Source organism: Lontra canadensis, unplaced genomic scaffold, assembly GCF_010015895.1.
Source record: "Lontra canadensis isolate GAN:19392208 unplaced genomic scaffold, GSC_riverotter_1.0 scaffold35, whole genome shotgun sequence".
NCBI lineage: Eukaryota > Metazoa > Chordata > Mammalia > Carnivora > Mustelidae > Lontra > Lontra canadensis.
The window spans coordinates 8,184,223-8,210,121 of record NW_022631029.1 but is presented as its reverse complement, the minus strand read 5'-3'; the positions used below and the strand labels follow the sequence as shown (position 1 = coordinate 8,210,121).

At 58.8% G+C, this 25,899-nt stretch overlaps 2 protein-coding genes across 6 annotated transcripts in view; one reads left to right on the top strand and one right to left on the bottom strand.

Moving 5' to 3' along the window:
- Positions 1 to 25,899, bottom strand: part of RNF123 (ring finger protein 123) — a 30,098-nt gene that overhangs the window by 1,321 nt on the left and 2,878 nt on the right. For 4 of the 5 annotated variants that reach the window (XM_032868064.1, XM_032868065.1, XM_032868063.1 and 1 more), the window contains exons 2-35: positions 25,092 to 25,210; positions 24,758 to 24,842; positions 21,853 to 21,932; positions 21,631 to 21,725; positions 21,225 to 21,279; positions 21,027 to 21,112; positions 20,689 to 20,775; positions 20,399 to 20,466; positions 20,077 to 20,202; positions 19,598 to 19,712; positions 19,415 to 19,519; positions 18,903 to 19,028; positions 18,659 to 18,751; positions 18,513 to 18,586; positions 17,670 to 17,787; positions 17,377 to 17,476; positions 17,115 to 17,176; positions 16,847 to 16,918; positions 16,513 to 16,633; positions 15,809 to 15,910; positions 14,551 to 14,657; positions 14,106 to 14,304; positions 13,637 to 13,782; positions 13,050 to 13,133; positions 12,158 to 12,265; positions 6,941 to 7,118; positions 6,035 to 6,109; positions 5,798 to 5,885; positions 5,617 to 5,704; positions 5,443 to 5,527; positions 3,999 to 4,138; positions 3,706 to 3,894; positions 3,537 to 3,612; positions 3,223 to 3,307 (exon numbers count right to left, since the gene is read on the bottom strand). In XM_032868064.1, coding sequence (XP_032723955.1) covers positions 3,223 to 3,307; positions 3,537 to 3,612; positions 3,706 to 3,894; positions 3,999 to 4,138; positions 5,443 to 5,527; positions 5,617 to 5,704; positions 5,798 to 5,885; positions 6,035 to 6,109; positions 6,941 to 7,118; positions 12,158 to 12,265; positions 13,050 to 13,133; positions 13,637 to 13,782; positions 14,106 to 14,304; positions 14,551 to 14,657; positions 15,809 to 15,910; positions 16,513 to 16,633; positions 16,847 to 16,918; positions 17,115 to 17,176; positions 17,377 to 17,476; positions 17,670 to 17,787; positions 18,513 to 18,586; positions 18,659 to 18,751; positions 18,903 to 19,028; positions 19,415 to 19,519; positions 19,598 to 19,712; positions 20,077 to 20,202; positions 20,399 to 20,466; positions 20,689 to 20,775; positions 21,027 to 21,112; positions 21,225 to 21,279; positions 21,631 to 21,725; positions 21,853 to 21,932; positions 24,758 to 24,842; positions 25,092 to 25,173 — 3,500 coding nt within the window. In that variant the 5' untranslated portion in view covers positions 25,174 to 25,210. Of the gene's footprint in view, positions 1 to 3,222; positions 3,308 to 3,536; positions 3,613 to 3,705; positions 3,895 to 3,998; positions 4,139 to 5,442; positions 5,528 to 5,616; positions 5,705 to 5,797; positions 5,886 to 6,034; positions 6,110 to 6,940; positions 7,119 to 12,157; positions 12,266 to 13,049; positions 13,134 to 13,636; positions 13,783 to 14,105; positions 14,305 to 14,542; positions 14,658 to 15,808; positions 15,911 to 16,512; positions 16,634 to 16,846; positions 16,919 to 17,114; positions 17,177 to 17,376; positions 17,477 to 17,669; positions 17,788 to 18,512; positions 18,587 to 18,658; positions 18,752 to 18,902; positions 19,029 to 19,414; positions 19,520 to 19,597; positions 19,713 to 20,076; positions 20,203 to 20,398; positions 20,467 to 20,688; positions 20,776 to 21,026; positions 21,113 to 21,224; positions 21,280 to 21,630; positions 21,726 to 21,852; positions 21,933 to 24,757; positions 24,843 to 25,091; positions 25,211 to 25,899 lie in introns of all 5 variants that reach the window. The other variant, XM_032868068.1, reaches the window with a different exon arrangement.
- Positions 61 to 3,004, top strand: AMIGO3 (adhesion molecule with Ig like domain 3). The gene has a single exon (XM_032868076.1). It carries the CDS (start codon positions 378 to 380, stop codon positions 1,911 to 1,913), a length of 1,536 nt encoding a protein of 511 aa, XP_032723967.1. The 5' UTR covers positions 61 to 377; the 3' UTR covers positions 1,914 to 3,004.

The following is a 25,899-nucleotide window of genomic DNA, read 5'->3' as shown; positions in this document are numbered from 1 at the left end:
TGGGCACCGCAAAGCCACTGGTTAAGCACCGCTTGGGGCACTGGTGGCGGATTTGCGCCCCCTGTGGCAGCCACATGGAAACCTTGGTCGAGGGGAGGAGGGGCTGCCTCGCCTCCTCCCAACAGGAGCCAATGGGAGGCTGAGGCCCCGCCCTCCTCCAGGAGAGTATTTAGAAGCTGAGCAGGGAAGCACTCGGAGAGCTGGGGAAGCCGGACCAGGGAGTACTGTGGGGAAGCCTGGCCCCAGATCCGGACCTGGAGCCAGGGAGCAGGGGCCGTTGGTGTGCGGGGCGGAGCCCACAGCCAGCAGAAGTGGGTGAGTCCCTGTGCTGGGTTCCTCACTGAGCTGCCCCAGTCCCAGCCGCAGCAGGCACCACTATGGCCTGGCTGGTGCTGCTGGGTGTACTGCTGTGCCTTCCGCGCGTCAGGGTGGGCAGCCTGGGCGTGGAGGGCTTTGTGCCCTCCGCGCCCCATAACTGCCCCTACAAATGTGTGTGTGCCGCCGACCTGCTAAGCTGCACGGGCCTGGGGCTGCAGGATGTGCCGGCTGCGCTGCCGGCTGCTGCCACAGACCTTGACCTGAGCCACAACGCCCTCCAGCGCCTGCGCCCCGGGTGGCTGACGCCCCTCGCCCGACTGCGTGCCTTGCACCTGGGCCACAACGAGCTGGATGTGCTAGGTCGCGGAGTCTTCACCAATGCCAGTAGCCTACGGCTGCTTGACTTATCGTCTAACGAGCTGCGGGTGCTGGGACGCCACGACCTCGAAGGGCTGGGGGCGCTAGAGAGGCTGCTCCTGTTCAATAACCGACTCGCGCACTTGGACGAGCACGCATTCCGGGGCCTGGGCGCACTCAGCGCGCTCTACCTGGGCTGCAACGAGCTCTCCTCCTTCTCTTTCCACCACCTCCACGGCCTGGGTGCCACCCACCTTCGTACGCTGGACCTCTCCTCCAACCGCCTGGGCCGCGTCCCCGCCACTGCCCTGGCCGCCCTGCCGGCCTTTCTGAAGAACGGCCTTTACTTGCACAACAACCCCCTGCCCTGCGACTGCCGCCTTTACCAGCTGCTGCGGCGCTGGCGCCAGCGGGGCCTCAGCGCCGTCAGTGACTTCGCCAGGGAGTACACGTGCCTGGCTTTCATGGTGCCTGCGTCCCGCGTGCGCTTCTTTGAGCACAGTCGGGTCTTCGAGAACTGCTCAACCGCCCTGGCTCAGGGCCTGGAGCGGCCAGAGGAGCAGCTGCACGTGCAGATGGGTCGGTCCCTGAGGCTACGCTGCAACACCAGCATCCCTGCTCTGCGTGTCGCATGGGTGTCCCCAAAGCAGGAGCTGCTGGTGGCCCCGGGGTCCCAAGACGGCAGCATCGCTGTGCTGGCAGACGGCAGCTTGGCCATCAGCAACGTGCAGCCGCGGCACGAGGGACTCTTCGTGTGCCTGGCCGTGGGGCCCCACTTGCACCACAACCAGACGCACGAGTACAACGTGAGCGTGCACTCCCCGCGCCCCGAGCCCGAGGCTTTCAACACAGGCTTCACCACCCTCCTGGGCTGTGCCGCGGGCCTGGTGCTCGTGCTGCTCTATCTGTTCGCACCGCCCTGCCCTGGCTGCCGCCGCTGTTACCGCCGCACCTGCCGCTGCTGCCGCCGCCGGTGGCCCTGGGCACCCAGTCCCCTCCAGGACCTGAGCGCGCAGTCCTCTTCGGTGCTCAGCACCACCCCGCCCGATGCGCCCAGCCGCAAGGCCAGTGTCCACAAGCATGTGGTCTTTCTGGAGCCGGGCAGGAGGGGCCTCAATGGGCGTGTGCAGCTGGCCGTAGCTGAGGACTTTGATCTCTACAATCCCATGGGCCTGCGGCTCCAGGCTGGCTCTGAGTCCGCTAGCTCCACGGGCTCTGAGGGTCTGGTGATGACCTAGGCTGCCCTGGGCTCAGAGCCAGGCCATCAACCACCCACCGCTTGCCCTGCTCCCTGCTGCCGCCTGGAAAACTGCCAGATGCTAGTGGGAGCGCTGGGCTTAGTCCTCCAGCCTCCCGTGTGGCCTCAACCTCAACTACATCAGCCCCACTCACTGAAGGAAGGGCTGGGCTCCCTATCCTGTCTCCTGCTCTGCTCTCACACAGGGCCCAAAGGCCATAGGTCCTCACCTGCTGGTGCCCAAATGTCGCACAAGGCCTGGAACTGGGGCCATCTGGAAGAGCCCTTGCGTTAGAGCCCAAGGCACACCCTTAGGGGCCCAGAAGCTATCACACAGTCATGGCGAAGAACTGAAACATAACCATCTCCCCTTTCCCAACGGGACAGGAAGAGAGTGGGCCCATGGGGAGGAGAAGGAGCGCTCCAAAGACCTAGACCCCCACCCAGAGCGGAAGGAGGAAACACGTACCAACATCCAAACTCCTTCAAGCTTCACAACTCCATGCAGTCTGGTGGGCAGGCAGAAAGCAGGCAAGGCTCTTCAAGAGAGCCCCCCCAGTGGGCCTGGCCTGAGCCCCAGCCAGAGCAGCCCCTCCCTCTGGCCAGAGACCTCCACAGGCCACTCTGAGGACAGGGCCTCTTCCCATGGGCTCACCAGACAGCAATAAGGGGCACCATGGCCTGTCCCCCAGCTTTTCAGCAGTAAAAAGCCTGCTGAGCATGGCCAAGATGGGAGGGCTGAGCCGGAACTCGCTATCCCTGGAGGGTAGAAACCTCTTAAGGGCTGGCACTGGTCTCAGTGTAGTGGCTGCGGCAGTGCCCTGGTCTTATACGCATCTTACCACCCACCGCAGGGAGTCAGGGAAGAGGGGTCTGGAACCCCTCCTGTGTGTGTGTTAAGCTGGGGGCTCCTACAAGCATCCAGGATCCAGTTGTCATGGAGTTCCTTAATAAAGGCGGTACATGCTCATTACCGGAACCTTTGTGAACACAAGTAGCAGTGCGTGTCCTCAGCCCCTGATCCCAGCAGTGGCCTCCCTACACCGCACGACAGCAACCCACCCCTGCCTGAAGCATAACCGCAAGCTTGTGAGGTCCCCGAGTCTTCTACTCCGAGCCACGGCTGCTGCCACCTAGTTAGAGAGTGTGTATGCCTCACTGCCTCTGTGCCCCCCCACTCCCCCCACCCCGCCTCAGAAACCTGACGCCAAGGTTCACTGTAGAGTTGAAGAGACAGCGGCCCGAGGCCCTGGCCGGCCCACTCCCATCAGCCACACCAGCTCCCGAGGGCCCAGGCGCCTAACACTCACCCTGAGGCCGGGCCGTGCACCAGGAGTCGCACCAGGATGCCCGTCACAGCAACCAGAATGGGGTAATGGTCCACGCTCTCCAGGCCTGGGGGGAAGGAGGAAGGAAAGAGCTGCCGCACGCTCCTACCATGGGGTCAGGGCCCGCCTGGCTAGCACCAGCCCCCGCCCCATCATCCTCCCCAACAGAAGGGCAGGCTAAGGATGGGGGTGCCAGGCCTGGGTGTCCTGATGCAGGATGGACAATCAGGCATCACGGCTCCCAGCGGGGGAACTGAAACCTGGGATATGCTGGGTGAAGAGCACTGGATCCTCACCAGGCAGCCGCAGGGTGACCACGCGGTCAAACAGGTTCCTCTCCGCCGTCACCCGGTTCAGCACCTGGTTTAGCAGCTGTGAGGGCAGGAGTCCATTGGTGGGCGTCTGGGTGAGCTCACCACTGGGGCATTCCTAAGGGGTCCCCCCTCCCTGCCCCAAGGGACACACCTGTGCGAGTCGCCGCAGCAGCATCTCGGAGGTAGGCCGGGCCCAGTCAAGGAATATCTCGGGCACCAGCGTGATGGTCATCTCCAAGACACGCAGCAGGCTGACTGAGAGGTCAAAGCAGGTGGCACACACCTTGAGCTGCCGGCTATCCACAAAGTTCCGCTCTAGGCGCTCAGCGGCCTGTTGGATCTGAGCCACCGGCAGGGACAGGTGGTGGTCAGTGGCCTGGCCATGCCACAAATCATGCCGGCTCCACTGCAATGCCCCAGCCCACCCACCCCACCGTGACCCACCTCCTGGATCATGCCGATGAACTCCGAGAAGGCCCAGTTGAGCTGGTTGAGGACGCTGTTGAGGAAGCTAGGTGCCACATCAGGACCCTCCCGCAGCAGCTCCGCCATGTGCTGCTGAAGCAGGGTAGAGGGGCAGGGCTCTGTGGGGGCAAGGGGAGGCAGCATCACTGGGGACTCCAGTCCAGGACTCCTGCCTGTCCTGTCTACCTCTGTCCTCACTTGCTGGGCCATTGGTGTAAGGACCAAAAGCTCCTGTCATGAAGGCGGGAGGACAGGGTCCAGCACTGTGTGGGGTCTAGAGCTAAATCTGTCCTTCCATCTGCTGGGCAAGCCACAAGTTGAAGTCTTTCCCAGCTCCGCACCATCCCTGCGGCCTAGAGCTGCCCCCCAGCCTGCCACCAGCGAGATCTCAGCCACATGCCTTTCAGGAAGGGCTAGATGCAGACAGGGTGACTGAGACCCTCTCCTCGCTCTTATCTGGGTCGACGTCCCTAAGACCTACTGTCTAAACCTTGCCATTCTCTCCTCTCCTCTTCTCTCTGCTGCCCTTGGCCTGGCCTTGGCATATGGCCGAGGTGGTAGGTGCCAAGTCTGGGATGACAGGGAGCAGTAACCAGAGCCCTTAGCCGCAGCCGGGCTGGACACCAGCCCCCCAGCCCCGTGCAAATCAATAGTTCTGACAGCAGCCGGACAAGTATCTGGTCCCACTGCCACTCTCCATTTGCAGCTCAGTTCCGCCTGCAGGCACAATCAAAACAATGGGCAATGGACTTCACAAAAGGCAATCAGCCTCTGGGACCCCTTCACACAAAAACCCTGCCCACAAGGGCAGAAACACGCCACACAGGCCAAGGACAGCCACCCTATGGGGTGAGCGCAGTGTGTGGCAGGCAGACTGCAGCCGGACCACTCTAGTCCTGGCCTAGCTGAAGGTCCTCAAGTTCACAGAGCTCTGGTGGACCACGGCCCCTGGAGAGAGAGCAAAGCCTCTGCTCCCAACCAAGTGCCCCTTCCTCCTGGAAGCCCCACAGGCACCCCCCAGTCTGTGCCTCTGCCTTGAGTCAAGTATCCAAGGTCTGGCACCAGCAGATGGCAACGAAGGGGGAGAAGGACATGGTGCCGGGGCCAGGCTGGAGGTCAGGGAGCTGGTTCAGGGTCCTCACTCTGCACAGCTGCCAGCTCTCTTCCCAGCCTGGGAAGATACTGCCTTTTCCCTGTGACCCAGCAGAGTGTTTGGGCCCGAAGGGCAGACATGGGACTGGGGAGCCGGGGGAGTAGGCTCAGTGACCCTGGACATTTAGGAAGCTGGGGAAGGGAAACCACAGGGGGCAGAGTTGGGGCCTAGCATGAGTGCAAGAGAGAGGCTGGAAGACGGGAGAAGACTCCTAGAGGACCCAAGAGCAGGGGGCCAGGGCCCCCAGGGTAACCCAACCTGGCCACTCACTCTGGAGGCTGGGCAAGTTGGCATCCTCAGGTTTGGTTTTTAGCAGGTGCGGCAGCCGTGTGTAGCGGTACCCGAACCCACAGCCCTGTGAGAGAGGGTCCGGTGGGTCAGTGGGGGGTAGGGCAACCCTCCCCTCCACCCCACCATGGCCACCACCACTCCAGCCGGGCTTACCCTCCAGAGCCGCACCAGGATCCAGTTGGTCTGGGCCCAGGGCCGCTGCTCATAAGGAGCCAGGAGGCTTCTCACCATGGAAACACGCCTATGAGGGCAAGGGGTGGTGGGCAAGGGGTGAAGCCAGGTGTGGTGCGGTGCAGGGCAGGGCGTGTGCCTCCCTGCCCTGACCCGCACTCACTGCTCCTCAGGGATCCGCTCCACAGCCCGCAGGGAGTGTGGGTAGCACACGTAGCTGGCCAGCGCCTGCATCAGCGAGTCACGGATGTCTGTTGGGACAGGCGATGCCTCAGCAGGTGCCTGGCATGAGCGCCGGCCCCTACGCCTCAATCCCACCTGGCCGGCATTCTGAGCAGGAAACAGCCGGCCAGAGGGCTGTCCCATCCCTGCCCCCCGAGCCCTCTGTAGGGCCCCTCACCGGTGCCCACGATGCGTGTGTCCGCAAAGTGTTTGGCGAGGATGGCGGCCAGGCGGGTCAGGGTCTCTTCATAGCCTGCAGGAGGGGCAGGAGGGGCGCTTGGCTGGGAGTGGTAGCTCTGGGGTCAGGCACGACCCTGGCAGGGTGAGCGGGCTTGGGCGGTGGGCTCCAGTGCTGACTCCAGAGCCAGTCTGGGCCAGAGCTGTCATCTAGGGACTTCGGGCACGGCATTCACTGACTGTGAGGGGCCATCGCGCAGACTCACTGTGGGGGGAGGACGGTCCTGCAAGCCGGGGCTCAAGCCCATCGCGGCACACACTTGATGGCTCAGCAGTCAAAGCCCCTTGGGCACCCACAGCTCCGCCTCTGAGGACAAAGCCTGCACCTAGGCCTGGAGCGGGGCAGGGGACAGGCCAGGGGCCGACACCCCACAGCCTGAGCCAGACATAAACCACCAAGCCCGGCCTGACCTGGTCTGCGAGAAGCCCAAGCTTTATACATGGCCTCCAGGTAAGCACCCCGCTTGCTGGGATCTGCAAACACAAGCCACATCCCAAGGCTGGTCCCAGGGCACCAGGTGTGGCCAGCTGGCTCCAGACTACAGCGATACCAATACGGAAGTTCGAGCCGGAGGGGGCCCCCACCCTGGCACTCCGTTTTGTCTCCTTCCTTCCTGGCACCAGTACCGGGGAGGAGCTGTTGGCTCTGGGGCTACAGTAGCGAGTAGGGCTCCTCACCAGGTGGGGCTTTTGCAAATGCTTGTTCACCACAGAGGGGAGGAGAACAGGGGCTGCCTCCCCTCCTCCCTCCACGAACACGCATGCCGTGGGGCTAGGAAGGCTCAGCACAGGGCTCGCCTCAAAGACCTCCTTTTCTGTCCCCTCCCGGCCTGGACAGCCTTGTCACCTGGGAGCTCCTCCATGCTGTGCACGGGGCCGAAGTAATTCTTGAGGGCGCTATAGCTGTTGATGGCCACGCTCAAGTAGAACTCTGGCATGAAGGCGAAGAGAGAGCCTGTGCGGTCGCCGTGCTCGATGGTCCGCAGGCAGACGCGCAACAGCCAGTAGATATCGAGCATCTTCTCCTGAGGGAGGCACAAGAGGTGCTGCTGGGCTGTTTGCGGAGAAGGTCACAGGGGGCAAGGCTCGGGCCAGGGACCAGGAAAGGCCTCCATGTTCCCAAGTGGGAGCAGTGGCTCAGGAAGGGCAGTCACGTGCTTGGCAGACAAGCGTGTGCCCCGTGCTCAGAGAGGGCAACGCCCCAGCCTAGACTGGAATTCTGGCTTGCAATTTTTAACGGTACAGGTTTTAGGGGCGCCTGGGTGGCTTAGTTAAGTGTCCAACTCTTGCTTTCAGCTCAGGTCATGATCTCACAATCTTGAGCTCAAGCCCCAAGTCGGGCTCTAGGCCGGGGAGAAAGCAAACCACCTGCCAAAGGCCCTGTTCCCCACAGGATGGATCCCACATAGTCTATGCCCAGGAGGAGTCACCAGCCAGGCCGCAGGCCAGACCCAGACCATCCCCATGTCTTGGAGCTGGAGCATCTGGACTTGACCTCAGTTCTGATGTGCCCCCAAACCTAGGAACCCAAGGAGAAGATATAAGCAGGGGTCAGAGGGTGCACCTGAGCCAGGAGGTCTGCAGGGAGCCTTCTGGCACAGAAGGCCAGAGAAAACCAAGTCTGAGGAGGGGCTGGCACCAATGCGCCCAAAGGACCACTGTAATGGGGGTGGAGATGTTTCTGCAAAGGGGGCGGGGCACTTGAGAGAGACCTTGCAAAAGGTCTATTTCAGAGTGGAGTGAAGGAGGGGCCTGTGCTGGGCCAAGAGTGAAGGGAAAATGAGGAGCGAAGACACAGAGAAGGAAGGAGGGAGTGGCTGCTATAAGCAGATGCAGAATCAGGGAAAGGCATCACAGGTTTTTCTCTTTACTAACGGGAGAAAGTAAATGAGAAGGAGGCTGGAGTGTGAGCACGGAAGATGGAGAAGAAAGCAAGCAGTTCAACATAATAAAGGGTTTTTATGAAAAGCCCACAATGAACATCAGACTCTAGAGTGAAAAACTAAAAGCGTTTAAAGACAAGGATGCCCTCTTATGCTACTTCTACTCAGCACAGTACTGGAAGTCCTGGCCAGAGCAATCAGACAACAAAAAGAAATAAAGGTATCCAAATACCTCTACTGGGAGGTAGAAAGAAAGGAGTAAAATTATCTCTATTCACAGATGACATGATCTTATACGTAGAAAACCCTCAAGAATACACACACACACACACACACACACACACACACACACGTGTTAGAATAAATGAATTCAGGAAATATGGAGGGTCTGAAATCAACACACCAAAGTCAGTTGTGTTCTTTTCTTTTTTTAAAAGATTTATTTATCTGAGAAAATGCGCAAGCATTGGGTAGGGGCAAAGGGAGAGGGAGAGAGATTCTTAAGCAGACTCCACGCCCAGCATGGAGTGCTCCTCAGGGGCATGATCTCAGGACCTTAAGATCACGACCTGAGCTGATACCAAGAGTCAGATGCTTAACTGACTGCCACCACCCAGGCACCCCGCCAGCGGTGTTTCTGTATGCTAGCAATGAGCAATCCAAAAAGGAAGTCAAGAAAATAATTCCACTTACATGAACATCAAAAAGAATGAAATCAAGGTATTACTCTAACCAAGAAGGTAGAAAGACTTGGACGCTGAGAACCGTAACATGTTGCTGAAAAAATTTTTAAAGACCCAAATGGAAAGACGACCCATGGATTGGAAGACTTGATATTGTTAAGATAACAATACCCTCCAAAGCAAACTACACACTTGATGCAACTCCTATCAAAAGCCCAATGGCTACAGAAATAGAAAAATCTATTCTAAAATTCATATAGAGTCTCAAAGGACTCAAACAGCCGAAACAATCTTGAAATAAAGCTGGAGGGATACCTGGGTGGCTCAGTTGGTTAAGCCGCTGCCTTCAGCTCAGGTCATGATCCCAGGGTCCTGGGATCGAGTCCCACATCTGGCTCCTTGCCCCGCAGGGAGCCTGCTTCTCTCTCTGCCTCTGCCTGCCACTCTGCCTGCTTATGTGTGCTCTCTCTCTGACAAATAAATTAAAAAAAAAAATCTTAAAAAAAAAAAAAAAAAAGCTGGAGATCTCCTACTTTCTGATCTCAGAACTTACTGCAAAGCTACAATAATCAAAACAGTGTGGTACTGGCATAAAAAATACCATACAGGGGGCGCCTGGGTGGCTCAGTGGGTTAAGCCGCTGCCTTCGGCTCGGGTCATGATCTCAGGGTCCTGGGATCGAGTCCCACATCGGGCTCTCTGCTCAGCAGGGAGCCTGCTTCCCTCTCTCTCTCTCTCTGCCTGCCTCTCCATCTACTTGTGATCTCTCTCTGTCAAATAAATAAATAAATTCTTTAAAAAAAAAAAAAATACCATACAGACCAATGGAATAGCCGCGAGAAACAAACCCAAACACATATGACCCAAGGGTTTTTGACAAGGACGCCAAAACCATTCAATGGGGAAAGGAAAGTCGTTCCAGTAAATGGTCCTAAGAGAACTGGGAAAGAATGAGAAAGAATGAAGGTGGGCCACCACTTCACATTTTCTACAAAAATTAACCCACTGACTTACAAGCTAAAACAACAAAACCACGTGGGGAGCACTTCATGACCTTGGATTTAACACCGACTTTTGTCATCTGGCGGGCTGTGACAACCAGACCAAGAGAAAAAAGACAAACTGGACTTCATCAGAATGAAAACTGCGACAAAGTCACCACCTACAGAGTGACAAGGCAAGCCACAAAATGGGAGAAGATATGTGTAAATCATAATCTGATAAGGGGCCGATATCCAATATATAAAAATAATTCCTATGAATCAACAACAAAAAACAAACAACCCTACCAGAAATGGGCAAATGCACTAAAACTTACATTTCTCCAAAGACATGCAAGTGGCTGATAAGCCCATGACAAGGTGCTCAACATCACTGATCAACAGGGAGATGCAAATCCGAACCACAAGACACAGCTTCACATCGATTAGGATGGTTACTATCAAAAAATATAGACAGATAAGTAGACAGATATATAGACAGCGTGAGGGAGGGAGTAGCAAGTGTTGGCAAGAATGGGAAGAAACTGCTGCTTTTGTGCCCTGCTGGTGGGAATGTAAAATAGTACAATCACTGGATGGCAGTTCCTCAAGAAATTAAAAATAGAACCATGTAATCCAGCAATTCTGCCTCAGGTACATCCAAGAGAACCGAAAACAGAATCGCAAAGAGATAGTCATCTACACCAGGAGCACGGCGGCACCATTCAGAGTAGCTGGGAGGTAGAAACAAACCAATGGTGGATGACTGAGCAAACAACGGGCTACAGACACAGAGCGGAAGGTAATTCAGCCTTTGGCAGGAAGGCACTCCTGCCACCTGCCACAGGAGGCGACAAGGACCTTCTGCTCAGTGAAATACAACAGCGACAGAGCCGGATGTTTAGGACGCCACTTACACATGGTCCCCAGAGCGGTCAGATTCACAGAGACAGACAGCAGAGTGGTGGGAACAGGGATGGAGGTGAGGATGGGATGTGGAGGTAGCAGGGTAAGTTTCAGTCTGGGAAGAGGAAGGGCTCTGGAGACTGACCGCACAACCTACTTACCACGACTGGACTATATATTTAAAATGATTACAGTGGTAAGCAATATATTATATGTATTTCACCAAAACTTTTAAAAAAGTGTTAAGAGAGCAAATCTTATTCTATGGATATTTTATCTTTTTTTTAAAGATTTTGAGAGAGAACGCAAGAGACAGAGAACAAGCTAGCACGAGTAGGGGGAGAGGCAGAAGGCGAGGGAGAAGCAGACTCCCCACTGCACAGTTGGTCCATTTATCATAATGTACGTATTTATTTATTTATTTTAAAGATTTTATTTATTTATTTGACAGAGAGATAGAGAGACAGCACAAGCAGGCAGAGCAGCAGGCAGCGGGAGAGGGAGAAGCAGGCTCTCCACCAAGCGGGGAGCCCAACAAGGGCTCGATCCCAGAATCCTGGGATCATGACCTGAGCTGAAGGCAGTCACTTAACCGACTGAGCCACCCAGGCAACCCCCCCTTTATCATAATTTTAAAAAAAGGAAAGAAGCTACAGAGATGAGAGGGCAAGGTTCCTAAGAAGATGGTGTGGGAGGAGTGGGCAAGGCTGCCTAGGCCAGTGGACAGGCATGAAATTCCCATCAGGAGAGGAGAGGAAGCTCCCAGACCATGATCACCTCTACGTGGCTGGAGGCAAGGCAGCCTGGGGCAAGGTGGGGTAGCAGGTGGAGGTGGTTGGGGTTGGAAAGGAGGCTGGGAGAAAGCAAGTGGGGATGGTGGGCAGAGGTGCGCACAAAGGCCTTGATCACCCAGTTATGGGGGAAGGGCACGCCTAAGAATGTAGATGCCCCGACATGGGCACTCACTAGCGGGTAGAGATGCCAGGACAGTCTGCACAGGAAGCAAGACTGGAGGGTTCGGGGCCTGAGGGTCAAAACAGGGTCACAGGAAGAGTGTCTACAGCTCAAGGCTGACAGCACCGGGAGGACAGATACTCATACTCCTGGGTCGTGACAGAATGTCGCTAGCATCAGGATGCACCTGACACACTCCAGGCTCTGTCACAAACTACTGAATCAATGAGTGAGTGAATGACAAAGTAGGAAACAAGGCTGTAGTCTCTAAGGAGGGAGAGGAATCAAAGAGAAGCAGGTGCAGAGTGAAGGCAAGTGGGGCTCCAGGAGAGCGCCCCTCCACCCCAGAGAGAAGAAAGGAGCAGGGAAGAAGGGGGACAGGCAGAAACAGGCTCTGTTCCTCTAAGGGAGGATGTGTGAGCTAGAGGGGAAATGAGGTGCCTACAATGGCATCTGCTCTAGCTCATGGGGCAAGAGAGCTTCAGGAAGTGTGGCTGGGGTAGGGGTGGGGGGATGAGGAGCAGGGAGGGGGCATGTGTGCGCCAGAGGCCCAGGAGGACAGGGGGCATTGAGGGGCTGGCACAACCTGGCCCGGTCTAGGACTAGGCAGTGAGCTTGGAGACGGCAGCAGCCACTGGCCAAGGCCACTTCCACTCACCTGGGAGTAGACGGTGGCATGGACCCAGGCAAGACGGCGACTCAGGTGGTCCAGCTTTTTGGAGAAAACCTTCTGACTCTTGGTCAACTCAGCGATGATGTCCTTCCTCTGCCACCCAAGGGGAAAGGAGGACAATCAGGCCACACACCCACACCTACCCCGCCTGCCCAGATGCAGCCTGGTAGGGACGCACTTGTGCCCAGAGCAGGCAAAGGGGTGGGCAGACCCAGCTCTACTCTTTGATTCCTCTTCCGCCTCTGACCCCAACAAGCCTGAGCAGGCCTTGGGGCAGGGCCTTGGTCACCTGCATAGAACATGGAAGTGAGACACAGCTGAAGTTCCATGAGCCCCTGGCCAGGACCCCCAGGGACTATGCTAGGACCAGAGCTCCGGGAGCTCCTCTCACCCCGGCCAAGCTTGGGCTCTGCATTCAGCTGGGGACGGGGCCTGGCAGAGAAGCCCAGCCCAGGCACGCTCGGCCCTGCTCCCCTGGCCTGGAGAGCTCTGGCAGAGGGGCTCCAGGGCAGCGGGGGTGGCAGGCCCTGCTTCCTGCTGACTCTGCAAGTGGCCGAGGAAGCACTCAGGGTCGGATTCATAATTGATGAGGAGAGTGGGTGTGCGTCAGCACTTAGCAGCGGGGGGTGGGGGATGGGGAGCAGGGGCACCTTGGCCTGGGCTGCGACTGGTGGCGGGGCTCAGGCCAATGCTGCGCCCTAATGCCAGCCCCGCTCTCCCTGACATGGGGTAGTCAGGGAGGCAGGGACAGCAAACCCGCCGGGGCAGTCCCCAGAAGCAGGGACAGGGCCTGCCCTGAGAACCCCGAGCCTGCAAGCCACCTCTGCAAACGGCCCTCCCATCCCCAAACCCATCTGTCCATCCAGGCCTCCCTTACCCGCTTGGGGCACCGGCGGAGCTTGTCCTCTGTGTCCCTCAGAGCTATCGCATACTCATTGACGTCGTCAGACACCCCCACCATCTAGAGCATCAGACACAGGTCCCAGCATGAGCCCCGGGCAGCGCACTCCACTTTCTTCAGATGCAGCCTGGCCCCTGCCAAGCTTCCAGTCTCTGGCCCCGCACAGCCCCCTCCCACAAAACAGCTCAGGCCCACGCACTCCCAGCAGCAGTCAGCCTCGCCGTGGCACACATCCATGTGCGGTCACACACAGGCACTCTGTGCGTGCGCGCACGCACACACACACACACACACACAGGCACTCTACACACGTACACGCACGCACACACAGGCACGCTGCGTGCATGCACACACACAGAGGCACTCTGCGCACGCACGCACACACACACAGGCATGCTGCGCACGTACACACGCACACACAGGCACGCTGTGTGCACGCACACACACACAGGCATGCTGTGTGCACGTGCGCACACACACACAGACACAGACACTCTGTGCGTGCACACAGGCATCCGAAGTGCAGGAGCGCAGGACACGCTCGCGGGCCACCGGCGGGAGACCTTGCCCAGCTGCTGGTGAACACTGAGGTTGTACATCATGACGGCTCCATCCAGGACTTCCAGCAGGGAGTTCTCGGTGAGGGGCTGCTCCGGCTCCTCAGGAGGCCGCCCCAGCAGCAGGCCCTCGTTCCAGTGGCTGCCCTCAACTAGGAAGTGGGAGAAGGGCGGGGTCAGGGGCACAGACTCCTCTAGCCCTGTCCCGGCTTGTGGCACCAGGCTGGGCCTCACAGCAGGAGAAGGGAGCCCCTTCCCCCACCCTGGGCCCAAGGAGGGCCCCCGAAGGGAGAACGCACGGGTGGGGGCAGGGCAAGGGCCTGCCACTGCCGGCCTATTTCTGAAGCATTGATTTCCTCCCCCTGGAGTGCACTTCCCATGTCCTTGAGCTACTGCCAGGCCACAGGACCAGAAGGGAATGGGTGTGGGGAAGCACAGAGGACAGATGGCTTGTTTGGCCCTGCCTGGCACCTACTGTCTTCACGAGTCCTCTGTTCGGCGCTCAGCGTGCGGACCTTCACTTTCTCCGCGGTGCTCAGAGGCCGCCGAGGGGTCATCAGGCTCACAGCCGCTGTGCTGAGGAAGCGGTTAGCTCGGCCCAGGGTTGGAGAACTGAGCCAGCTGGGCCGGGGCAGGGGCAGCACGCCCCCCATGGCCAGAGCCTGCGTGGGGCGCTGTGGAGGAGAGAGGAGGCCAGACGCCACTCAGCTCCCCGGGGACAGGGGCCCATGTAGGGCCCCGTGGATTTGTGGGGCTGGGAAATAGCAGGAAGGTGTGAGCCTCCACCCACAGCAAAGAGACCTGCTTGGCGAGAAGCCCCTTGCCTGCACGGAGAGGGAGGTGGCCCCGCGTGACACCCCTGCCCTTAGGAAAGAGGGACAGCCAGACACCAAGCCCCCTGCCCGCCCCTACCGCGGCACCTGGGCCGCAGGCGGGGCCGGCTCCTCATCCTCGTCCAGGTCATCCATGGTGGCCGCCTGGAGCTCCAGCGGGTCAATCAGGATGTTGGCCTTGGAGGCAAGTTCATCTGGGGGGTAAAGCAAGAAGGCTCTCAGGCCAGCGGAGGGCTGAGGGGTCACAGTGGAACGGCCCAGGATGGCAAGGGCACGCTGTGGGCTGTGTGCGCACCACTGCACCTGGCCTATGCCTTCCACTTACTCCACCCAGCGTTCACTGCCTCCCAAGGCCCTTTGTCTCACAGGGCCTTGTCAGCAGGAGACATTCCCCAACACTCCCTCTGGCAATGTCTCCGCTTCCAGCGCCAGCACGCTCTCTGGGGCCCCTGACTTTTCTGGCCCATTGCTTCCTTCCCGACCAACAGGAGATCCAGGGTTGTCTAAGCCACGACCCATCTCACGGTGCACGCAGGCCTCAGCACAGGCTTGGCCGCTCCCAGTTCTCCACAGACAGCCGGCTGCTGCACTTCTGCCTGCAGCCCAGGCTGTGGTCCCCAAACATACGGGCCAAGTCAGCTCAGCCATCTTCTGCGGCATCCTTCCTGCGGCCGCCCCACCCCCGCAGCCTCCAACAGGCAGCCTGGGGTCATCCTGAACTCCTGCCTTTCCCCTCTGCCTTCCCTCCACCTCCTCACTTGGCCCAGGCACTCTGTTCTCACACACAGACCCCGGACTTCACTCCCTTGCCTCAAAACCTTCCGAAGCAGCTCCAACCCCTGGAATGAGCCCACACCTGCTCTGTGGGCTACAGGGCCCTCAGACTCCACCCATGCGACTTTTTGGCCCCACTGCCCACAGGTCTCTGCCGGGTAGCTTCCTCTTGCCTTTGCAGGCTCTGTGCTCAAAGCCACTCCGTTCTTGAGAGCCAGTCAGGCACCGCTTATGAACATTCCCCTCCCACATGTGACCTCGCCAAGATCCCACAGTCACTCCTCTGCCAACACACATGCCCCTATTTCATTTTCATTTTCATTACAGGACTCTCAGAATCTCCCTGGGGTGGGTGCTCAGAGGGAAAGGATGGCTGGACCCAAGACCTGAGGCCCACCAGCATCTCCCTGCTGGAGCAGGTCGAGATACTCGGGCGCCCTCTGGTGGGCCCAGGACAGCTCAGCACTCACGGCAGAGCAGGCTGAGGGCCTGCTTCCCCTAAACACTACCCCCGACGCTGCCAAGCCCCAACATCCTGCCTGCTGCCCACCGCCCACAGGCCTGCACGAACCTTTGAGGGTCTTCCGAAGGTGTGAGAGGAGGCCTCCCAGGCGCTGAAGGTCGAAGTAGTCTACCTTGCCATTATAGAAGACCTGGGGCGGGATGTAGGCCTCTACGAGAATTTGGGGGTGGGGGGGTGGGGAGGGTGGCGGGCCAGCAGTGAGCCAGGCAGGTAGACCCCCTGAGAAGGCAGCCCTCTACACTGCTTAGCACAGAGGGGACCCCTGGCCTCGGCCACCCACCTGCCCAGGCACACAGCATGGCTTCAGTGCCAATGATGGCACGAATTGGGATAAAGGGAGAATCCTGGCTACGGTCACATTCAGAGGGCCCTGCCCAGCCCTGTGAACATCCTGCAGTCTGGGCAGGCACGGCTCCCACTGACCCCGAGAACCCTGTGCCACACAAACACAGCCCCCAGCACCTCAGCCTGCCCATGGCGTTCTCTATAAAGGACTGCAGAGGACCAGACAGGCTGGGACTAAGAAGAAGAGCCCAGACTGGAAAGGGACTTGTGGGGACAGAGTGACCGTGGGCTTGGCACTCCTCCAGCATGGGGCTCCCACTACCCTCTGGAAAAGCCACCCATCAGGAGAGGACTCAATGGCAGGAAGCCTGGGGCAGCTCCACCCCACCCACGGCCAGCTCCGCACTCCACGCCCTCCCCAGGAGCAGCCCCACCCAGCCTCTCTGATGAGGCCTGGTCCCACTCACCCTCACTGAAGGAGGCACGAGGGTTCGAGGCCTTGTATTCATCCCAATAGTAGCGCAGGGCGGAGATCAACCGGTGCAAGAAGCAGACCATGTACTCGGGGGGGCAGAGCACGGGCATGTTCTGCAGGCACACGACACGCATTCGTGCCGGCCCAGAGCCAGCTCACTCCTCATCCGAGGCCGGCCCCAAGACCCTGAGCAGAGCACGGAGAGCAGGGCAGCAGAGGAAGAGCAAGACAAGGCGGGGACGCGGCAGGCCGAGAGGTGCCAGAAGGTTGCCGACCGGACAACACAGCCAGGGGGTCCGCGGTGGGCTGGCCTACTGGACACTTACCCCCCGGCCACTGGCATTCTCCTGTAGAAACTTCCGGAACTTGGTCAGGAAGATGTACCTAGAAGCTTCACCCTTTGGTGGGGGGCAGTGGGGATGAAAAAGGAGGCTGTGAGCAGCTGGCCCTGGTGTGGAGGACTAGCTCAGTGCTATGCCTTAGCCTGGGCCCTGCCATGGGAACGTGAGCTGGTGCCTGCCCTCTAGGCCTCAGGGCCCAGTACCAACACCCCTCCCAGCCAGGGACCCACACGGGGGTCTGGGAGTCACTCACCCCATTATCATCTTTATTGTTCAGCAGCAGCTTCAGGATCTGGACCTGCAGTTCTTCCACCACTGGGGGGTGGGGTGGGGTGGGGAGGGAAACATGACACTGAGGCTCCCAGGGATGAGAGTGGACGGTAGGTTTGGACTGGGGCTCCACTCCCGGGGTCCCACAAGCCCAGTCTAGACACGGTCATTACCAAGGGCCCCTCAGCACACACACACACACAAATCCTCCACCCCCCACGCAGTGCCCCAGGCAGGGGACTGACCTTCGATGCGCTTCTTGAGCCTTTGGCAGCCCCGTTCATAGGCACGCCTCCGCACGCGCTCCTCGGCGGTCTCATCCTTCACATCCTTACTGTCTTTGCCCTGGGCAGGGGCAGGGGATGGAAGACAGCAGGGCTCACCCAGGACTTAACCGGGCCTACTTCATACAGGAGACCCCCAGCCCCTGCCCCACAAGCCAGGCCGGGGAAGGGGCCCCACGCACTCAGCGCCAGGTGGCTCAGACAGCCTGGGCCAGCCTGCACCTGACCCTGCCCACCCAGCTCAGGGGGCCCACCTCCCTGCTGGAGCGGCGGGGCCACCAGGTGGTGGGAATGAGCTCCTGCAGGCCAGCCTCCTCCACTCGCAAGGGGCTCTTGATGTAAAAGAAGACGACAGACCGGAGCACGTCGAAGCTGGTAGTCGTCAAGGCAGAGCTCTGCTCGCCGAAGGTGCACTATATGCCCTCAGGAGTCCTCTCTGGGAAGCCCTCCCCAAACCCACCCATCTCCTGATGTGCCCACCACGTTCTCCCACCCTTAGGGGTACAACGCTGCTATAAGCCTGGCTCCCCCAACTCTGAGCCCCGATGAAAAGCCGTGCCTATCTAGAGCCTGCTCAGCCCGATTCCCAGCAAAGGGATGAGAAAGGCTGGTAACGGGAACTTAAGACTGGGGCACAGGCTGGAGAGGACCTGGACATCTCCCTGTCTCCTAGCTGTGTCTGTCTCCTGGAGGCTGAAGACCCCAGACGGAGAAGACAGCTACCAGGCCAGGCTTCTCTGCCAGGGCCCTCCCTGCTGTGACAGTCCCCAACACGGCTGGGCAGCAGGGAGAGCGGACCCTACAAGATCTCATAGGAACCCCCGCTGCAGGGCCTGGATAAGCAGCAGCGCTCTGGCTGCAGAGGTTAGGGTGGTGGGGCCGCACACCCCCTTGTGGTGCCAGCGTCTGCTGCCATATGGAAAGCCCTGCTCAGGCTGGCCAGCTGGCCAGGGCCCTTTGTTCTCCCCCATGCACTGGCTGGCTCCGGTCCCAAGCCTCTCCAGGAACCCCTGGCCAGAGGTACACCGCCCTCCCTGACCTCTACCCAGCCCAGAGGATCCCACCCATCCGCCTGGCTTGCGGCAAGGGGAGGATACAGGACGTTGCTGAGCAGAAACTTGCGGGACTTCTCATGCCTCAGGATGGCAATGGTGAGCCGCAGGTAGTGGATCTGTGGGGAGGGGGGTGTTCAGAGTGGGCAGCTGCAGCCCAGTGGGCGCAGGGCAAGGGCAGGTGCTCCCACCTGTAGGCCCAGGTCCGGGACGATGGGCGAGAAGCGGTAAAGCCGCAGCAGGGACATCATCAGCTGCTTGAGGCAGTCCTGCACCTCGTAGTCCTAGGGGAGGGAGGCCGCATTGCACACCTGCCCAGCGGAGGCCAGGCACCAGGACGGCCACCCGTGGGCCCTTTGCCGAACCCTTCCCGCACCTCCCCCGTCTCTGTGGAGCCTGACCTGCCGGCCTGAGGCCAGCAGTCAGGAGCCTCACCTCCATGAAGAGCCACAGGAGGTCGAGGACCTGACGCACCACGGCCTGAGCCTGTGCAGGGCTGCCCGCCTCCACGACACCGCGCAGGAAGCTCACGAGCACGGCCTCCACCAGGTACACCTTGCGCTGCACCGAGGGCGGACATGGGTGAGATGGCGGCCCCCACCCCACTCCCAGCACCCCAGCCCAGGAACGTGGCCCCGGCCACAGACACAGATAGACTCTCAGGCCCACTTGAGCGACCCCAAGACAGAGATGAGCCCTTCCAGGGTCTGAGGGAGACACAAGGATGGCTCTGGCCCTGGATCTCCTCAGTGCTTTGTACACACGGGTCCCTTAGCCGGCGACGTCACTCGCTGTCCACCTTCAAAGGCCTCCCCCAATGCCCGCAGCTGGTAGCATTTTGTCCTCCCCCAGGTCACATCCTGACCCTCATGTACCTCAGCTCCCCAGCCCCCAGCACAGGCACTTCTCCCAGTCCGCCTCTGCCCCCCGCCCTGATGTCCCCTCACCAGGAGCGGTGCGAAGCGATGGAAGATGTGGGCCAGCGTGAGGAGGACGGTGGGCTGGCCTTGTAACTGCCACTCGGAGCTGTCCTTCTCCACCAGCCGGCCTTCCTGCATGGGTGGGGGGGATGGTGAGGTGCAGAGTGGGGCAGAAGGCCCCCGGCTCGCCTGGCCCAGACCCCGGCTCACCACAGGGTCCAGCTCCACGCTGAGCACTGCCCGGAAGCAGCCCAGCAACTTCTGAGCCCGCACCAGGTCAGCACGTGGTGGGTCCTGCAGGGGCCGGTAGCCTGCCACTGGGTAGGTGGCACAGAGTTAAGCTGGCAATACCTGATCTGTGGCTCCAATGCCCCCACCCCTCTCCACAGAGACCCCCAATGAGGTGCCTGGGCCCTGGCACAGTGCAGCAGAACTCTCCTTCTCTCTCTGTGGGATGCCGCTTCTCTCGCCACTTCCTGTTCTCTCTTCCACACCGGTGACAACGGTACCCCCCTTATGAGGCTGGCACAAGAATTGTGCTCCCCAGCCCCTACCTACGCTGTACCCTCCCCTCTCCTCACAGCAGCTGTGGCCCACAACCAGCCCATGGAACTCCCTGGGGCAAGGAGCTCCTCATCCCAGTTTCAAGAGCTTCCATGCAGTCCACAGACATCTTCCCAAAAGGATATCGCAAGGGACGGCTGCCAAAGTTGAAGGCCACGGACTCCTTGAAGGAGAGGCTGATGGCTGGGAAGTAGGCCATGCCCAGGCCTCTGGACAAGTTCTCAAAAGCGGTGCCCAGTGACACGCCATTCCTAGAGCAGAAGGGAAGGCCTGTGAGCCAGTGCTAAGAATGATGTAACCGAAACAAACCAGAGAGCCAGGCCCTGCTGCGGGTCTCCACCTTCAGGCTACCAAAGTCGGCCTGGCCCCCTTACGGGGACTGGGAAACTGAGGGCAGCTCAGGGAGAGCCCAGAGCCCAGGCTTGTGGGTAGAGGCAGGAGACTCACAGGCAGAAGGACAGGGTGCCATCGTCCAGGTCGATGAGGCAGCTCACGATGTCCCCCGCTGCCCACGCCTGCCGGAGGGAGGAGGCCTTACAGATGCACAGAAGCCTGGCAGCCTGCCCACTCTGCCCCCGAGGCTGTCTCCACTACCGCCCAGGGGAGGGAACCATAAGTACAGAGAACCTGAGTCCCTGCCCCACCCCCATGCCCGACAGTGTCTCGTGGCTGCCCAGTGATCCTGCCGAGCTGTGAGGATGGACGTGGGCAGGTGGGCGACGGGTCTCAGATCTCACCTTGCCATAATTCGTCGTGGTCACATTCCACTTGCGCACCCGGTTGCCATCATAGGCGTAGGAGTTGTGCGTATCTCCGACCCCCTCCTAAGGAGGAAGTATGTGTAAGGTCCAGGGGAGGCGGGTAGGAGCAGGGCCAGAGCCCACTGGCCATAAGCCTCGGACCCACAGAGCTGTAGAGAAAGGGGCTAATGCTCTGAGACAACAAGTGATTTCCTGGGCCAAGTGGCCCTAGGAAGGGGTGGGACGCAGTCCTCCTCCAGAGGGCACGTCTGGGTGACGGTCCTGAGCCCGGATGAGGCCAGCAAGGGGGAGGGGCCTCTCCCATGCACACGTACCTCCTGATTGAAGCGGCAGTTGATGGTGCACCAGCCAATCTGCATGAGCCCCTGGGAGGAGATGAGCACCTCGTAGACCCATTTCCCTGGAAGAAGCTAAGTCAGGCCTAGCAGGCAGACCAAGACTGTGTCCCGCCTCAGACCTGGGCACACAGAGCCCCTTCCCATGAGCTGGGCCACAGCACAGCGTGGTCTCACCTTTGTACACGCACGTGGTAGAGCGGATAGTACCGAAGTTGCTGTGTCCAATCACCTAGGTGAAGAGCGGGGAGGGTGAGCCTCTCCCGCATGCAGACAGCCTCCCCAAGGGGGAAGGGCCCCATCCCCAACCCAGCTGGTGTTGTCAGAAGGGATTCTAGGTCAGGAGAGTGACGGGAGGGCCTCATAGCTGTGCTGGGAAGAGCTTGGGGCCAGAGTCACATCCAAAAGGTTTTAGGGCTGTGTCAGGAGGACGTCGGGCCTGAGGATTCAAGGAACCCATCGGGAACGGTTTGTGGCTACAGTCCCACAAAGAAAAGGTAAAGAGCCCAAGACCCCATCAGGAGGAATTTGGGGCTTTCAGGAGGGGCTTGGACCTGGGACCCCTCGCCTTGCCCTCACTCACCCCTAGGAGGTCATCGTCCACCAGAAGAAGCCCCTCGAAGCCACCTGTGTGGTCCAGGACCACAGTGGATGGGCCAAGCCGCCCTTCAACCTGTCCTGAAGAGGAGAGGTAAATGTGGGGTTGGGCAGGGCACAGGATCTGACAGGAGGCACAGAGGGCAGGCCCAGGACACCCTGAGCCCAGCCTGGCTCCCCCACTCCCATCCCAGAAACTGCTACATACCCTGGCTCTCCTCATCCTCATCCTCCACGTGTAACAGCTGGTCCAGATGCTCTGGCAGGTTCTGGAAGTTCAGGGGTTTCCTGGGGAGAGCGAGAGGCTGCGAGGGGCCCAAAAGTCCTTGAAACCAGCCAGAGGACACTAAACCCCTCTCCTGCTCCCACTCCTCTAAGCGTCAGACAGTGGCTGCCCAGACTCCAGTAAAGGCGTTGTGCCTAGTCCTAGGTTCTGCCATGCTGCGGGCCAGAAGGCTGGATTATCCACTAAACTAAGAAGTACTAGTCCAGTGTGGTGTACCTCAGGGCTTAAAAAAATAAAAAAAGGAAAAGAAGAGCCCTCCTTCAGCCTTAATCCCTTCATCGGTAAAGAGGGAACAAAAAACTCTAGGTCAGAGAGGCAGGGAAGATTCCAAAGCATAACGTGCGCTCCCTGCATAGCCCATAACCCCTCTGCCCTCAAAGGGGACTCCGGTGATTCGCCTGGAAGAGGAAGGCTGGGAGAAGTACTGGTCCCCGGTGGCCTGTACCAATGACAGCTATGTCGGCCCTTGACCCCAGGCCTGCGGTCCCAGCCAGGGAATTCTGTGCCAAATGAGACAGGCCTTAAGGAAGATGAAGGGCTGAGCCCTCTACGCTGCTGGCTGGCTCTGTCCTGTACCCACCTGTACAGGCGGAGAGCACACGGCCTGCCAACCTGCCATTTGCCCCAGCCAGAGGGGCCCCCTTATCCTCCCAGTGCACATGCTCAGAGGATAAAGGCCTCTGCATGATGCTGGCCAGCTCTATCCTGAGTTCAGCTTCTAAGAATAGCAGAGAATGGGGTGGCAGTAATTAGCAGGGCTCGAGTAGAACAGAGACCGGCACCCATCTGGGTCTAGCCCACAGATGGGTGGCACCTGCTTTGCCGCCTCTGGTCCCAGCTCCTTCCCCTTTCACTGGCCCAAACCGGTAGGCTCTAGAAGGGGACAGAGATGGGCCAAAGCACCCACTCTCTGGCAAGGTAGCATCAACCCAGCCTCACGTGCCAACCACGTGCTCCCCTGCCATGAGCTCCTACTAAGCTATGGGAGGTAGAGATGCACGAAGCCTCCTCTCCCCATTCCTGCTAAACCCTAAGCCAAGGCCAGGTGGTGGCCATACCATGGAGTGCCCCACCAATAGCATGGAAAGTTTCAGCCAACCTTGAAGACCCCAACAGGCCCAGGGATCAAGGTTGCCACTGGGGCAGTGCTTATGGGCTCCCACTGGGGAGGGCTGCTCTAGTTTTGTGCCTGTTCTCAGGAGAAGCTGGGGGAAGCCGGCCTGAGACTCAGCACCGCCCTCTGGCCAACCCGGCACTTGTCTGTCCTTTCTAGATTGCCTAGATCCCAGGCCCAGGGCTCCGCATCCACACAAACGCTGAGTGATGGCCCTGCCACCTGCTCTCCCTCCTGGCAGCCAGAGAACCAGTGGCGGCACGACCATTTCTGATATCACATGAGGGAGGGATCAGATGGCCTTGGGAAGAGGCCAGGACCAGGGCTGGCGTGGAGGTGGGCAGTGGCCCTCCAGACGTGGGAATCCTATGGCCACCACAGCCATTTAAATGGAACGGGTAACAGTGCCGTCCTTTGTGCCTGCCCAAAGAGCAGAGACCGTGGAAGACCAAATAGGCCAGCTGGCAAGGGTGCTGAGAGGCAGGGACACCCAAGCCTCACCGCAGGAAGGCAGAATCTATGTGATCCTTGAAAGAAGGAACTCAGCCATAGTCTTAAAAATGATTGCAGTTCAAATGGTCCAGCCACATGACTCCAACCCTCGACATCTTCACAGCACTGTTCACAAAAATAGCCCCTCCAAGCCGGGGCGGTGCTAAAGGCCACAGCAGACCCCTGGCCTTAATAGATACCTACCAAGATTTGGAATACAGAAATAAAGACGCACTCAGGGCAAAAGGTTTAATGACAAAGATAGGATCTAAACTTCCATATACTTTTGGAGGTGAGGGATCTGTCCACTAGCTTGATGGCAGTGACGTTTTCACAGGTTATCTGGATTAAAGCTTACTGTATTCTACCCTTTAAATACATGTAGCTTATTGCATGTCAATTATTCTTCAATAAAACTTGTTTTTGTTTTTTAAAGAACTAAAGGTGGGGGTGTCTGGGTGGCTCAGTCAGTTAAGTGTCCAGCTCTTGGTTTCAGCTCAGGTCATGATCTCAAGGCCGTGAGATCAAGCCCTGCACTGGGCTCCACGCTCAGTGCAGAGTCTGCTTGAGATTCTCTCCCTCTCCCTCCCCTATCTCATGGGCTCACTTGCTCGTGAGCTCTTCCTCTCTAAAATAAAAATAAAATCTTAAAAAAGAAAAACAACTGAAGGTGACAAAAATTTTTAAAAATTTCTATACAGCACAATGTAAACAACGTACATCACAAGATAAGGAAACCAGAAAGAAAACACACTCATGTGATCATGTCAGAATAACAAAATAACATTTTTTTTCTTTTTCTTCTAAGTTTCTGCTCAGATGCACTTGTAACTTTGATAGGGACTAAGCTTAAACACACTCAGCTTGCAGGGCAAAGGGACTGGTACGGTCTGTACCTTATAGGTTCAGGAGGAGGCTACAGAGGAGCGGGATGGGACCAACGGTGGGCAGGTGCACACACAGACCAGATGCAGACCAGGGAGGGGGAGTGAGCTGCTGTCGTAAGGACTGAACGTGCACCACCTCCTCAGCCTCCATAAGCCCCTCAGAAGGAAGACACTAACACAGCCAGGGGAGAGGAAGAAGCAGAGTCTGGAATGCAAACTCTCTGGCCAGAGATCTCACAGCCGGCGACGGCAGAGTGAGAACAGAACCCAAGCCAGCCTACCCAGAGCCTCCAGTCTGGTCCTTCAGAGTGTGGCACCACCCATGGGGCCGTACCTGCTGGCGGCCGCGGCGGGCGCATGCTCAGGAGAGGAAAAGATGCGGTGCAGGTAGTCATTCAGTAGCTTCTCGTGCACGATGCCTGTGCCACAGGACAGAGGGAGAGAAGGGTCATGTGGTCAGTGCAGCTCCCAGACTGTGCTGGCCCTCAAGGGGTCAAAAAAGCAGTCACGTTGGGTGTTCTGCCCCAGGGCTGCTGATAGAGAGCTGGCTTCCGGGTACAAGGGGTGCAGCAAGGCCTGAAGCTCATGAGACCCGGGACTTTACTGCCTTGGTCTTTTCCTTCTTCCCTCAACACAAGGAGCCTCCTCCCAGCCCTGCCAGCCCTTACCTGTGACCCTGGACTTCTCAGCGTCTGATGTCAGCCTATAGCTCTTGCGGGAGAAAGACATGCTGGACCCCTTGGATGCCATCCTTCATCTCTTGTGGGCAGCCAGCGGTCCTGGGGGGCTGAGTCAGAGGCAGAGTCTGTCTATCAGAAGCCAGCCAAGGGACCCCATAATGACCTCAGTTCTGAGGTGGCAAGAAGGCCTGGGAGCAGGTGAGGCCAGGTGCCTGCATATTTACAAACCAACCAACCCCAGGGCACAGGAAAGCAGGGGCCTCCCAGCTTCCTACAGGGAGGGTGGATGGGGCCTGGACCCCACCATGTTCCAGTGCTTAGTACAGAGCCCAAAAGAGAGTAGTTATCATGTATAGGTTTACTGCACCAAACTGAATGTCTCAACCCCAGAAAAAAGACCCAAGTGTCCAAAGTGAGGTGGCCTAGAGACAGAGAGACTCTGTTTCCTTCTCAGCTCTAAGTCACACTGGGTCTAGCTCACATCCAGTAGAGAGAACCCTATACCACCTTTCCCCCTAGTGTGGTCCATCACCCAAGGGCTTGGTGCTGTCTCCAGCTCTAAGTCCTGCTGACACCTAAATCCAGGATCTTTCTTCCCTTCTCTTGTCCAAAACCCTGCTAGTTTTCTTCTTCCCACTCGCACACACAGCCTTTCACCCCATCAGAGCACCACCCTCACCCAGTGGTCATTGCAGACCCTGCTGCTCTTCCCACTGCTGTCCACCCCACACATGTCCTGGTGTTGCTGCAGCTGCTTCAGAAGATGCACTAAGTTGCTGGTGACCTCCTCCTCAGT